This window comes from the organism of the source record quoted next, unplaced genomic scaffold (assembly GCF_019419815.1).
Source record: "Pyrus x bretschneideri cultivar Hongxiangsu unplaced genomic scaffold, Pyrus_bretschneideri_v1 Contig41, whole genome shotgun sequence".
Classification (NCBI taxonomy): domain Eukaryota; kingdom Viridiplantae; phylum Streptophyta; class Magnoliopsida; order Rosales; family Rosaceae; genus Pyrus; species Pyrus x bretschneideri.
Window position 1 is genome coordinate 4,171,805 of NW_025999735.1, and position 15,121 is coordinate 4,186,925.

The 15,121-nt window shown below is 36.8% G+C and overlaps 2 protein-coding genes across 2 annotated transcripts; both read right to left on the bottom strand.

Moving 5' to 3' along the window:
• Positions 1-1,835: 1,835 nt before the first annotated feature.
• LOC103947897 (reticulon-like protein B17) lies at positions 1,836-4,454 on the bottom strand. Its single transcript, XM_009358859.3, has 8 exons — positions 3,696-4,454; positions 3,451-3,601; positions 3,270-3,344; positions 3,041-3,182; positions 2,878-2,947; positions 2,698-2,763; positions 2,478-2,600; positions 1,836-2,126 (listed from the first exon to the last, which is right to left on the bottom strand). The coding sequence occupies exons 1-8, from the start codon at positions 4,219-4,221 to the stop codon at positions 1,933-1,935; spliced, it is 1,347 nt and encodes a 448-aa protein (XP_009357134.2). The 5' UTR covers positions 4,222-4,454; the 3' UTR covers positions 1,836-1,932.
• A 1,033-nt stretch (positions 4,455-5,487) lies between these two features.
• LOC103947899 (DNA-directed RNA polymerases II and V subunit 6B) lies at positions 5,488-7,537 on the bottom strand. Its single transcript, XM_009358860.3, has 5 exons — positions 7,377-7,537; positions 6,915-7,090; positions 6,767-6,818; positions 5,984-6,051; positions 5,488-5,888 (listed from the first exon to the last, which is right to left on the bottom strand). Exons 1-5 carry the CDS (start codon positions 7,443-7,445, stop codon positions 5,819-5,821), a joined length of 435 nt encoding a protein of 144 aa, XP_009357135.1. The 5' UTR covers positions 7,446-7,537; the 3' UTR covers positions 5,488-5,818.
• Positions 7,538-15,121: the final 7,584 nt, after the last annotated feature.

Below are 15,121 nucleotides of genomic sequence, written 5' to 3' on the forward strand. Positions count from 1 at the left end.
AGTAGAATAAAGGCACAAATCCATAATTGTGCCAACATATTCTTTTGCTATAGAGTATTTATTATTTATTAATATTTACTGGACACTATTTCTAACATTTGTGTCAGAAAAGAGGAATTTATAATTATTAAGATATATTCTCTATTTGAAGACCCAATGAGAAGTAGAGTGATTTATTATTTATTAATATTTAGTGGACACAATTTCTATCATCAGTGTCATGAAAAGGAATCTACAATTATTAACTCATTTGTCTATTTGAAGACCAACTAACTTTTGCACAGATACCGACCCTAAGGGCACAATTGTTGGTTATGTGTCACTACAGGTAGGACTTTAAAACCAAAAACCATATCACCAAGTATAAAAAACAAACCTGCAAGAAGATAACAATCTAAAAAGCAGTTCAAAAAGATACGAATCTAACAAACATTCATTGCACCTGGAAATGATCCTTTGTAAATCTAAAACGCGCCACTTAGTAGTACGGTGTAGTGATATTCTTCTTTACTTGTAAGTGAGAGATTTGAGGTTCGGTTCTCGGGAAAAACAAATTTGAACAACATTATTGCTAACTTATTTTGAGGCTAAAATATTGCACGGTAATAAACAGCTTCATACCATTATTTACCACAATTTTATAAATTTTAATGATTGGTGTGCTAGAGGAGGTGAAGACAAACGAGAGAGAACACGTAGTGCCTCTGACAAATAATTTTTATAGACACAAAATGTTTTTTGTGCCCATTTTCAGTAAAAAAAGTTGTCATGTGACCCCACTCGACATGGTTTCCGTGCCCATTAGTGTTTTGTGTCTGCTTATTTTAACATTGGGCACAATAGATGGTGCCTTCTATGGAATGGGAATTGTTTAAGCTTTTTGGTGGTCAAACTGACACAAAATTCTCAATTGTGCCCTTTGTTTTGTACCCAAAGCTCATTTTTCTTGTAGTGATTGGATCCAGTTAATCCTTGACCCGTGAAGATCTTCCTCAAGTAATCCTGTCAATCATTTGTGATGTGAACTTTAGCATATATGAAGGTGCTGCATATGAAGGTTACAGAAGTAAATGCGCGCGTGCGCGCGCGCGCACAAATATGTATATGGAGTATACGTATACACAGAGTTAACCTTATATCTTCTCTTCTTTTTATTTTATTTTATGGAGTTGTTTAAATTATTGGACAGTTCTAGCATCTTGCATATAAGTTCAGTGAAGAAATTAGAGAAGATTAAGGATGACATCGATGGATTTATGGAAGTATTGAGGGAAGATTAGCTATGATTAGTTAAGTTTCCACCAGCTAGTCTCCTCCCGTTTGCTTCACTAATTAGCTCCGATATCAATCATCTACTCCGTCTGCGTTTCTCTCCCCATTTTTCTTTTTCGGGGGTCTCATTTATGTTGTTGTCACTGTGTTTCTATTTCCCTCTTCCCTGCACTCTTCCAAATCCGTTCTAGGGTCATTTGGTTTTCACTGGCAAGTTGGGTCGAAGAAGAAGAGGGGTTGGACTTTTTAAAATTATACATATGCTCTGCAGGATATGAGATGAACCTGCAACATTCAAGTTGGAGGAGTTATCTGCATTTTCTTAGATCTTGAGGTAATAATGTGACACCGTTAACTTCGACAGTGTGGCAAATATATAGCTCTAGTTAAAGTAGTATTGCATAATTTCTATTTGGTTAAATGTTTTCGCTCTGGTTCAATTTATTGAGACATACGTCCTATCATTGTCATCTATGAGTCTATGACACGGAAAAATCTAAGCAGAATCCCTTGATATTCCGGTTTTTAGCAATTGCCAGAGCTGACGATGAGGGCACTCAAAATAAAAGAAGTTGAAACAATTACTATTTTCTAGATGTAAAAATATTGTTATTGATCAGTTATTTGTTGTCATCAGGTACAAACACATTGTCACTGAAACTACTTATTGCTTGCCACTTCTGCAACTACTAATGCCTGTTTCTGCTCTTGTTTTCTGTCTGCGTCCACTTCTCCCACCACTCCAGCTACTAATGTCTGGTGATGCTGCTCCTGCTCCACCTCTGCTTCCCCAGTCTCCATTGGTTGCACCATATGTTGCCGGCAGTATCGAAGAATTACAAGAGATATAAATGCTGCAAAGGTAAGATACAACTTCTAACTTAAGAATCAATAGTTACTGTCAATCACAATGATGCTGGAAGAATCTTTAGGCAAAAGTAAGGTTTGTTTCTCCTACGAGACTGCAAATAGAAGCTATAACATGAATGACTTTTTTTAGTTCTCACGGAAGTATTTGTACCTTGTAATTTGAATTTGATCATCTTATTGATCTATTTATGTTACTAGGCAGCAAACTACGAGTTGGTAAAGGTTTCAAAGATTACAAATTAAGGCAAAGCCAATAGTGAGGTGTTTTTTCCTTCAGCATCTTTGAAAGTGGATTGTTCCAGAAACAGAAATATTCTGCAGTGCGATAAAATTACCTGTGAAAATACGGGTTTTGACCGAAGACAGATTCCAAAAAGCTGTGGCTGCTGATGCTGCTACAATCCTTTTGTGTGAGCAAGCCCCCCATGCTTCCAACACCCACCATTTCAAGCAGTCAACTGCATACCAAAATTACACTCAGTTTAACACGCTGCATTGATGAGTTATAACGACAGACTCAATAGATTTTAAAGTAGATTGGTGGATTGTGGATACCTTTTTGGTTGATTTGAATAGAGTAGCATGAGTATAGTTTTGGGATTGTGAAGCTGATAAAAAAAGCTAGCCATCATTTCACACAAAGAGTTAGCACCATGATCATTATTATAACACGAAACAAGTAAAGCAACGGAAAATAATCAACAACAGAGTTGGTTGATTAGAAGTTGGGCATACCAAGCATACAGAGCCTCCAAAATGTTATAAGATGCCCATACTCTGCTCCCAGAAGAAAGAACGGTGCTACCTGTAACTCAGAAAAGTTGAGCTTCCATTACTAATCATGCAAAGCAAGCAATTCCGAATTCAAATACTGCCTTAGTGTTTTGTTTGTCATTACCTTGAGGGTCATGGATGGCTCTCCTGAGAAAAGCGCTCTCGTCTTTGATAGGCCAAGATTTACAGCAGGTAGTATCCTTTTGGCCACACCAAGAATGTCACCTTCTTTGAGTAATAGATCACACTTCTTTTCGGTATTATTTCTGTGAATTAAGCCGAAATAAAAGAATGAGCATTGGATACAAATGAAACCGCCCTACACGAGTGGCTGAAGGGGAAACAAGAAGTACCTTTGACAGATTGAATTGGAGACAAATGAAGCACCCAAAAACAAAAGTCCAATTTGGGAAATCGCTGAGAAAATGCTGAAATGATTGAATTGGTTAAGATTAGATGTTTGTTTATAGGCTAAAATTAAAATAGGAAAAATGTGGGAAAAGTGAATGAGAGTAGCAGTAGACTAGTAGTCACCTAAAGTTGATTCCTTTGGCAAAGCAAGAGGAAAGGAAGAAAAGCGACCCCAAACCAAACCAAAGGCTCGACCTTGCAACATCTCTCCACATAATCAGATCAGTCATGAGCTGCCCGATTCGATCAAGACTACCCCGATACTCATCATCGACTGCAAAACCAAACAGCGAAAACACAAGAACCTGAGAAACATGTAAAGACCAAAGAACGAAGAAGAAAAAGAGCAATTTCCAATTGGGATTTACTTGATGATGAACTTGGGGATGGCAAACTGAGAACCAAGTCCAGCTTTTCCTTCTTGGACCGCCTTTTTCTTGGCTTCACAACCTCCTCCACCAAACCCGAGACTTTCTCATCTCGAGTCTCATTCTCCGACCGCCTCCGCGACCTCCGGTTCCTCGGCGAGGCACCCAGTAGGCCCATCTGCGAGCCTCTGCTTTTGCACTTACGGCGCAGCCCTGGAACCTCGACAGCAGGATCATCAGCCATTTCAAGGCGATCCATGAGACGGGTCTTGGATCTTTTTCGTAAAGGGGAAGGCGAAAGAAGCAGTAGTTCGCGAAGAGGTAGCGACTCGGAAGATTTGATGGAATGAGTGGAAGGCGATGGAGTCATCTTGGGTGAAGATTTTATGAGGCCGAGAGAGAGATGAGGGACATGCTCGCACTGGGCAAGGCGTGAGGCTGACTTGGCTCGGGACGGTGGCTCGGACCGAGAATGAAGATGATAAGGGGGTGTTGTCGTTGATGTCGATATAGCCGTTGAATCCATCAGATCAGATTTTGATTAATGGGGTTTTATTTATGCGATTACGATCAGAATTTCTGGGTATTAATGAAAGATAGCAGTTTCTGGATCAAAGGGTTTATGGGTTTTAATTCGAAGGGAAAGATTTCTGGGTTTACTTAAGAGATTTGTGGAAAGGACTTTCGGTTTTTGGGGTTTAGGGTTCGGTTTGCTTCTTGGTTCTTGAAAAATGGAATCTGGGGTTTGAGGTCTCTAATGTAGCCGTTAGGAGCATTTGAATTTTAACGGCGAGGATGGTGGGGCCGTGAACTACAACGGGAGGAAATTTAAAGTGTCGTTTGTTTGCCATTATTTTGGTAGCTTCACTGGTCCGTTGAATTAAGTTTTGTCTCTTTATAATTGTACTTGAAAAGATGATCAGTTGGTGAATTCGTTATGGCAGTCTATTTTTGAGGAATAGGAAAAACTTATAAGGGTATTTTAGTTACTTCCTAACTACTATCTTACAATTTATCTTACTTGAAAAGATTATAAGGGTACTTGAAAAGATTATTCTCTTACAATTTATCTCTAATGTCGTTATTGTAATTAAACTAGTCATTAGAACCCACTAATAATGATTATGTTTGAACCTATGTATTTGTGTAAATCCTTCACTATTATTGAGAACTCATCTACTCTGTGGATGTAGTAAAGCTTAGGATGATCTACGTACATCTTGTATTTGCTTCCCTGCCTTTATCTCTTTACATATTATCCTCACTAGTGACCGGACCAACCGAGTGAAGATCATAAATTTGACACTTTACGTTATTCCAAAGTTTCACTGATTTTGTGTGATTGTAAAAGCATGCTTATTAAATATGTCTTGAGACTAAAATTAATAATACAATTGTAAGTCTCTACTCAATAATGACTGACGTCAGCCTTGCGTCACTCCCTCCGAGGGCTGGGGCCAATCAATTACAGAGCGTGGAGATAAATTAGTATGGGCTGTCGCAGGTTCACCTTGAACGAAAACAGGTAATTAACGGATCCAACCATTATCTACCCGGCTTGATAAGTTCCAACCCAAAACCGCAATTTTAGTTCCTTTTTTATCTTGCAAAGTCCAGTCCTACTAGTCACCTTTGTTTCACTTGCAGTAAATTCATTTCTCATCTTCTTCTTTTTTGTAATACATATATATTTTTACATTAAGAGAATGAAGAGTGCAGCTAAGCCACACAATAAAAACTTAATTTGGTATTGACTTCACCATCTATGAGATTCAAATCTAAGGCCTCTCACTTCCAAGAATATCACCAGACCGTAGTATTGAGTATTTTATTTCTCATCTGTGACAATAAAAGAAATCTAAAGATGGTTGAATCACACCCCGAAAATAGGATGTCCTTAACTTTCTCAAGTAAGGCATCCTTAAATTTCTGAAAGTTAAGGACATCCTTAAATTTCTGATGTCTTCTACAGTGTATCAAAACATTTACAGATGACAGAAAAAATCTTTCAACATGTAAGTTTATAGGTAAAATGTTACAAATGTTACAGGTCAATGAAGATCTAAACGGGAAATTTATAGATAAAATACCAACATCAGAAACCATTTTCCATGCGTAGATGATCATTCGCCTCCCACTTGCCTCTTCCACGAGTCTTCCACAATCAACTCATCTACTCCCCAATCTTCATAACTGAAAATTTCACACCCAATTAAAATGTTTCGCAATCACTGCAAAAGCAAAATATACAATGCTTTAAATGAACAAAACCTAAATGAAAACCGCACCTTCCATCGGGCAGGTAGCGGCGAATGGTGAAGGGTACCTTCCGCTCACGAAGCTCCTTCATAGCAATCTACACAATTCATGATAAAAGAGATCATACAGTGTAGCATATGGGAAAACTACGCATTGTATCATTAGAGTACTAACAATTTGAGATCTCTCAAGTCGGATTAATTACCATACTTGTTTTCTTATATTCTATGGAAAATCATTCACAACATGACAATACGGAGGATGGTATCCTAATATACGGGTGATCAACTTCTCTATAGAAGCAAAGAAAGCCAAAAGTAGAAAAAGAAAAACTGAGCATCAATTTAAAGTGTGCTCATGTACTTGATTTAAAATTTATCTCTACCTAAATATTCAGAAAAAATTTACGCATGACAATAATTGTGTTATTAATTCAACATATATTATTCTATCTATTATGTACGATTAGATGCTATATAAGGATAATACGCACATAGTCACAAGTCACAACACGCCATTTCTGGCCATTTTCCAAGAGTCACACAGTGGCACAAGCTCTCGGAAACTTTTTGAGTTTCTGATTACACTTGCATTGCGCTATAAGGTTTGGCCGTTCTTCCATTTAACTATTGCTCAAATTATAAAAAGGAGTTGTTTTGAAGGCACATGGACGCGGATCGAAAATCCAATATGCAAGCACTTGTTTTGTGCATGTCCATAGTAAAGCAGCAGATAAACATAGTAATAGTTATACTTTCTATGCATTTGTCGAATAGCTTTCGAACATAAATATAGGTGTAGGAGAATGGTACCTCAAGTGGGTCAGTCTCACCCTGTAACTCAACCATCACAGGGGCATTCATGCTGCTCATCACAAATATAAAATACCCATTCAATCAATTTGCAATTCAAATTAACCAACAACGAAGATTCAAAACTGAAATTGATATAGAAATACACCTGATCTGCACAGCACGAGTGCCCAATATTCTAGCACGTTCATATTTGGTCATAAATTTGGATGTTCTTCGCGGTCGTTCCACCGGGGCTTGTTCTTCTTTGTCATCATCTTCAATGGCATCGCCTGGAAGATCATCGTTAGCGTTCTCCGCATCCGCATCCTCTTCTGCGCCCTCCTGTCCATCTCCAATTATTCTTCTTCAAATTTATTCATTTATAAAACAATATTTAACCTAAGGCCTGAGGAATAAAATGGTATCAAATTGATATCCATGAAATTCGAACCTCAGACCTCACAGAATATCACCAAACCGTATTACTAAGTCGCAAGTTCAAATATATTTCTTTTATTTGTCAATACATACAAACTTGTGATCCAGTAAATTTGTTAATCAGAGATTTTAACAACAATTATCATATAATTAAAAGAAGCAGGAGACGAAATTAAAGTAAAATCCTCACCTCAATTTCTGGCTCTACTGGCTCATCCTCGTACCCGATGTCCATTTCGTTGTAATCGTCGTCCGCCATGGTTAATTGGTGGTTTCTATGTCACGCTGGAGAAGAAGTAGTAGACGAAGCAGCAGCAGCTGGAGGCGTCTCTCAAAATCGGAGAAAGGGTCTTTGACCTTATTTATATCAGAATTTATCTTGGCTGTGGAGGACCTTTCAACCCTTCAGATTATGCCACGTCTGCATCGGCCTTGTTCCTTCTCTTTTGTTAGTAATTTTGTAGGATAAATTAAAATTAGATGCCTCATTGTAGATTTTTCTAAATTAAACATCTGTTACTTTTCAACTTTTGATTAAAATATTTTTATTTTTAATTAAACTGTATATTCTAGGTATATTCTTAATTTAAGTATTTTATAAATTCTTTTAAATCCATTTCTATGTAAAAAAAAAAAAAATTGAACTCAATAATATTCATTAATTTATTGCTATTTTTATGGAATCTCATCCCATCCTCAATTTAAGGATTCAATTATATCTACTGGGTTCGAGATTAATTGGATAAAATATAGTTTTTCCAATTTCCAACTCAACATTTTATATAGATTATAAAAAAAACAAGAGTTCGTTTATAATTAAAATTGAGATGTAGACTAGACTGTCTAATTTCATGCAACTGAAAATAAATTTGAATTTTTTAACAACTACTTATAGTAGAAACGTGAACTAAGAGTTTTCACATTTTTATTTAAAATGAGTCCTATTCCAAATTAATTATTAAGAGTTCATTTTAGTGCAATGTTTTAATGTGAAAAGTTATCTTTTTTTTGGGTTACACAACTTATACATAACGTACCATAAGTTTTGTACGTACCAAAATAAGGATAATACAACGTACTAATAACTTGGTACATACTAAATAAAGAATTGCATAATGTACCAAAAACAATATTTAACATATGTGCATGTTATATTTCATAATTGTATGTTAATAGGATGTTTATTAGAATTTAAAACAACAAATTATTTGAATAAGAAAAATTCATTTTGAACGAATTATGATAAGATAAGATAGGATGTTTGTGGTGATTTTAGAATATTTGTGATATTATTTTCTGAACTATTTGGTTAATTAAATACAATAAAAATCATGGTTTTTAATTAAAAATTAGTAGAAGAATGTTTGATCAAAAGTTTAAAAGTTATAGATGTTAAATTAAAAAAATTTAAATTTGAGGCATCTATATCAAAATGCCCCAATTTTGTATGTGACGTCCGCCATACGGTGTTATTCACATGTGGTTTTTTACTTTCACTTATTTGTTAACTTTTTGTCAACTAAATAAATTTAAAAAATATCAAAAGATAAAAATTAACAAAAATGTATGTGAAAAATAAAAGGATGCATTTTTTCCAATTAAATAAAAATTGAAGGTGTTAAGGAACTTTTCACATACAAACAAATTCATCATTTTCTTCAACTGTGAAGGTTTTTTTTTTGTATGAGTACATTGTTGTCTATCCTTCTTCAGCATACACTAAAATAGACAAAAGCAGCCACAATCGCGAAAAAAACCGCAACCACGATTTCCAGGAGGCGCAGTTTTAGCTTGAGAGTGAAGCTGATGAAGTCCAAGTTCTTGGTTCAGTAAGAGTGCACGAAGTTGATTAAACATTGAAAGGACTGATCGCGTATAAATGAACATTGTAAAAGATTTGTAACCAGTATTGGAGCAATAATATAAAATATAGAAGTAACACAAGAATTTCAATAATAATAATTATAAAGAAATTCACAACATCAATTATATATAAGATTAATATAAACAACTAGAAAGAAAGCTAGAAATACTAATAAACTTAGAGATTGAGGCTTGCATAAATGCAATGTCCTAAATACATAATTTCATCCATACTCTTGTGCTTGTAGTTCGGTAGGCGTCTGTCTCCTATGATTCAACAATCTATAAACCAAAGTCAAAGCACTTCAATCTTCGGATTTTGGTGAAGTTTATATATTCCGTACTCTTAAGACATGACTCGAAAGACAAATGAAGAATGAGAGAAATAGAGTGGGAAAAACCTATTTCTCAAGAGTAATTAATTATTGTGTTTTCTACTTATCTCATGGCTTAGTGTTATTGGGTTTATATAGAAGCCAAGTGCCTTTTTCTAAATAGCATGACTAACTCTATACAGATGCTTTGCGGTTAGCACCACTTCTGTAACCATGACAGCCAAATGGCTATGACATAACCGTAAGTAAATTAGGGAAAGGTTACAAGTATTATGTTTTAAATACTACACGGCAAGTGTTGCATCTCTGCATGAAACACTTCACAAACTAATTTTTTCATTCAAACTAATATTAAATATTATAATATTAAGTATTTTCTGAGTACTACGGTCTGATGGTATTCCTCTTCATTTGGAAGTGAGACGTCTTAGGTTCAAATCTCGTGGATGGCGAATTTGATACCAAATTAGGCTACCCATTATATGGCTAAGCCGAACTCCCCTTCTCCTCAATGTAAAAATATCGATGTACTAAAAAATAAATAAATATATATATATATATATATCCAACAGCCAGCACCCAAACCGGAGATAGTGAAACGAACAAGGTCAGAATCCGAGACATGATTTTGAGTGACAGCGAGGGCATCTACAAGAGTTTTGATCTTATCAAGGTAATCAGAGATACTAGAGTTGCCCTTGTTGATGGTTCGAAGTTGAACTTTGAGATGGAGTGCACGAGCGATTAACTGCGCATGAAATTTTTTCTAAAAGTGTGCCACACATCTAGGTGGTCAAGCCATGAACCTCTACCAGATTGATTCAGTAAACGTTGCATTGATCCAAGAAAGTAACACTTGATCCATCTACTGCCAAGTAACCAAATCTGGATTCCAAAGCGAAATATTCAAAACTTCATCCACGATGAATTCAGGATGAGGAGTTAAGGAGCCATTCACATATTTAAATAGATCTTGATTACGCATGATAGTTACGAGCTGAGCCTGCCAAATGAAATAGTTGTCTCTGTCTAGTTTTGCAGAAAAAGCCTGACAATGTTTTGAAGACGATCCAGGTTGGGAAGCGGATCAGAGATTGAACAGGCTTGTAACGATGATCGAGTTGCAGCCACCATGGTAAAAATTATAGTAGCAAAGGAGAAACAATTGGACAGCAGTAAACTGAAAATGGAGTCCACAACAGTAGATTTATTTCATTGACAAAATTGTCTAACTACAAGAATCAATCATCGTCCTGATCACATAAAATCAATCACTATCCTGATTGATTTGTGGTGATTGGAAATCACAATTAGCCTAAATAAGAATAACCTTGCGTAATCGAAAGTCAAAACCTAAAATATAGATGATTTAATGACCGATTGATTGACAAATTATATCGATATTAACAGCTCGTTTGAAAGTGCTTTTGAAATGATTGCAAATGCTTTTGGTGAAATTGATTTTGGGTGAAAATGAAAAACACTTTAATTAAGTGCTTCCTGCAGTATTTGGTGCTTCTTCCACCCAAAATCAATTTCACCACATGCGTTTTTCAATCATTTTAAAGGTACCTCCAAATGAACCCTAAAGTATATTGGGATTAATCACAAGTTCAACCAACAAAGAAATGATTAATGGCAAATGCAAGACAAAGAAAAGTAAGACACTTCGCATTCGATGCGATGCTTTGGTTCTCAAACAAAGGGTCTGGTCTACTAATCACAACAGCAACCTTATAGGCTCTCCATAAGTCGTTTCAAAAGAGGGCCAGGAACTGAAAATCAAGTTTTAAAACAGGGCAAGCCGAATTACATAATGAAGATATGTCTTGGTATTTTTTAAGTTTTAGTTTTTCCCAATCATTTTCTTTGTCGCTCATAACCTAGCCTAATGTTACAACTCTTGTAAAGACCATTTGATCTTTGATGTTGCATTGATTTACATTAGTGGAAAGATGATATAAAGAGCAAGCTTATCAAGTTCGATACATTCATTATATGGAGATCACTTATATTATACTGTTCGCATAAATAAACCTATCCGAGTTACAACCATTGTACTAATTATTGGCTAGTCATATACATACCGGAAGAATGTTTATGTAAGGTGTTGTTTAACTTTTGAATCATGTTTAGAATCCTTACAATGTTTATCTATTCTTTTGATCAATAGTTTATGTGAACACGAAAGTTCCTTGAAACACAAGAAACAAGAATAACATGTACAAAATAATATTTTTGGTTTGATGATTTTGGGGTTACGATCTCTCTCAAATTTGGTCCTCTGATTCTATCTTCGTAGGGTGTAGGTTTGTGGATGAGTTGTTGATCCAAAGGGCCGTCGGGGCTTGATTTAAGGATGAACAGTTGATGAACAGATGAACACTTTCTTCAAGGGCCGTCGGGGCTTGATCTTGAATAATGGTTGTGTGGATTTCTTCAAGGGCTTTTGGGCTTGATCTTGAAGGTTGATGGATGAGCGGATATTCAAGGGCCGTTGGGGCTTAATCTTGAAGAACGATTGGATGTGTGGATTTGTTGAGGTTGTTGATCCAAAGGGCCGTTGAGGCTTGATCTAAGGATGATGGATGAGCGGATCTTCAAGGGCCATTGGGGCTTAATCTTGAAGAATGGTTGGATGTGTGGATTTGTTGAGGTTGTTGATCCAAAGGGCCGTCGGGGCTTGATCTAAGGATGAACAGTTGATGAACGGATGAACACTTTCTTCAAGGGCCGTCGGGGCTTGATCTTGAATAATGGTGGAAGTTCTTCAAAGGCCGTTGGGGCTTGATCTTGAAGGAGGATTTGACGAAGAACGAAGAGTGCTTTCTTGATCCTTCGGGATTTTCTTGAGAGCTTTAGAACTTTAAGGCTTCAAGGTTTTGGTGTGTAGATTTGTTGATGTTGTTGATCCAAAGGGCCGTTGGGGCTTGATCTTAGGATGAACGGATGAACACTTTCTTCAAGGGCCGTCGGGGCTTGATCTTGAGTTAGTGGAAGTTCTTCAAGGGCCGTTGGGGCTTGATCTTGAAGGAGGATTTGACGAAGAATGAAGAGTGCTTTCTCCATTCTTCGGGATTCTTGGGAATGTGGGGGTTGGATGCTTGAGAGCTTTAGAGTTTCAAAGCTTCAAGGATTTTGGATGTGTGGGGAGTATTCTCTTCCATTTTGGGAGTAGAGAAATGTATTTGTGAATTGGTTGATGCTTGATACCTTGATGGAGAAGCCTATTTATAGGCTTTGAGAATGAATCACCACCACAAAATATTTTTTTTCTTTCCAAGCACCATTGCCTAATTTTCCCACTTAATGCAATATTGAAATTGAAGTGGTGTAACTTATGGCCTAATTTCCCACTTAATACCATTTTAAACTTGAAGTGGTGTAACTTATGGCCTAATTTCCCACTTAACACCATTTTAAACTTGAAATGTGTATGCTTTGTCATTGCCCAAATGAGAAAAACTTGCTTTGATCCATAATGGATTGAAGTGTGCTTGCCTTGTCATTGCCCAACATGAGAAGAAAAACTTGTTTTGATCCTCAATGGATTGAAATGTGCTTGCCTTGTCATTGCCCAAAAATGAGAAGAAAAACTTGTTTAATCCTTCAAGGGTATTTCTTCCTATTTTGTTGAGTCACACGCCATGTGTACAATTTGTACAACACGTGGCGTATGCCATGTATGCCTTGACACGTCAAAACTTTAATGCATTGGTGAACATTTGTTTCACCGAAATTTCGATGTCTACAAATGCCCCCACTTCAAGGCGCGTCGTAGACATGTGTTTGTCACGTGTAGAAGATGCGTTTTGAAGTCCCTTAATGTAGATGTCAACCCAAGGGCCGTTGGGGCTTGATCTTGAATTGGGCTAGAAATTTCTTCAAGGGCCATTGAGGCTTGATCTTGAGTTCGACTGGAAGATTTTCTGGTTTCCTCCAATCGTTGATTTTCCACAGGCTTAGTCTTGAACTGGGCTGGAGGATTCTTTTGGTCTCCCCTGAAGGCCTGAACTTACTCCTTTTATCTGGAGTTGAATTTGATTCAAGGATAGAGAACACTTGATTTCGAATCGGGCTTGTGATTTCTTCAAGGGCCATCGAGGCTTGATCTTGAATTGGGCTGGAGGATTCTCTTTTACTTAGTTTTGTGTTTTTCTTATGTTTGAGGAGTAAAGATGAAGAAACAAGAAATATGAGTGATTTAGTGATTGAAACGAGTTTTGCATCCTGGAAGCAGAATTTGTTTGTGCAGATCAGCCTACTTGATGGACTAAACTGTACTTCCTCAGAAGGAAACAGCTATTGATCCTTATAACATTGGAAATATATGGAAGTTAGCTTTTGGAGGAAATCTACGAATTGTGATTTCAAGTTTCATAGACGATGTTATGAAGATTTTCGTACATGATGTCAGTTAGCCAATTTTATGTTGGAATCACAAAATCTGTTGGGTTTTTTGAGGTCATAATTCAACCAAAGTCCAAATCCAAAAAGAGAACGTGTACAGATGACTTTAACCCTATTTCAAGGATGAGGATCCCTAGGATCCTCACATCCCATCCGTACATCATACATCGTGCAACCACTTTCGTTATGTACTGTTTGTGTTTAATTTTAAATAAAAAAAATTTCAAAATGATTTTTGGCCGCACGATGTACGATGAACAAATAGGATGTGAGGATTCTTAGGATCCATCCGGATTGGATCCAAATCCTTATTTCGAAAGAGTCTAAAGTAATTTATTTGGAAAATTTACTTGCCAAGTCATGAACTGTGCAATTCAAGTGAGGAAAAGATTGCATAAGACCTGATTAGCATAGGATTTTGACCACAACAAATAGAAGGGTTCGTAGGAACTAAAGAGAACGTTGTTTTATTGGAGAGGCTTTGTGCGTGTCTGGAAGAGGTGAAGCAGCAACTATCTGCCATTTTTCTTTCCTTCTACATTGTTCATAAGTTTTCCATGTTTTCTAAACTTTTCATTATGTTTTCGTATCCTATAAATAACTAATTCTCTTCGTTGTGAAAGCTCTCATCTCCACTGTAAGAGTCTTTCCTCCGTTGTGAGTGAGCCGGGTTTAATGGTCAAATCCACCAAAGTTCCTAGTCATCTTTCCTTCCTCACCTACCTGGTATCTCATTAATGTATACCCTCATTTAACTGAACCTGCAATACAATATTTTAATCTCTGACTACGAACCCCTTATACCAGATCTAGGTTTAATGAGGAGTTATAAGGGAAGGTACCTTTAACCACCAAATCTAGTGAAATTGAATAGGGCATACACAACAACTATTATCTTCGAATTTATGGCAACAAACCAAGGCCTTTACACCAACTGCAGCAGTCAAAACCAGGTGTCCTACACCATTTTTGTGTTGTGGGGCTTTAGGATTAGATTTGTTATCTGGCTTGTGCACCTGGTAAAGTACAAAAATTATTCTCATCGGGTGAGCGTGAAGGGTGTACTGAGACAATTTTGGAACAGGTTGGTACTGCTCTCTCTTTTCTGTCAGTTTATTTGGGTGAGGATGGATCAATATGTGGTCAATGAGTTGGTGGTGCGGCTGGATGAGTCTTTGGAGATCACAAGCATGGAGCAGGGAGTGAAGTTTGTTGGAGCGGTTCTATCAAAGAAACCCCTTAATAAATGGGGTGTCAGGAATATATTGAGCAACTCATGGAGAGAATTTGGTGAGGCCAAAATCAATTGGGTTAAAGGTAACACGTT

Bases quoted from the DNA above. Each gene is read 5' to 3' on its own strand.
- LOC103947897 (XM_009358859.3), bottom strand. From the start codon at position 4,221: ATGGATTCAACGGCTATATCGACATCAACGACAACACCCCCTTATCAT. The intron at 3,345-3,450 runs GTGACTACTAGT...CAATCATTTCAG, and splicing joins GCCAAAGGAATCAACTTTAG to CATTTTCTCAGCGATTTCCC. The intron at 2,764-2,877 runs GTATGCCCAACT...AATGATGGCTAG, and splicing joins TTGGAGGCTCTGTATGCTTG to CTTTTTTTATCAGCTTCACA.
- LOC103947899 (XM_009358860.3), bottom strand. From the start codon at position 7,445: ATGGCGGACGACGATTACAACGAAATGGACATCGGGTACGAGGATGAG. The intron at 7,091-7,376 runs GTGAGGATTTTA...GGAGATGGACAG, and splicing joins CAGTAGAGCCAGAAATTGAG to GAGGGCGCAGAAGAGGATGC. The intron at 6,052-6,766 runs GTACCATTCTCC...TGAATTGTGTAG, and splicing joins GTGAGACTGACCCACTTGAG to ATTGCTATGAAGGAGCTTCG.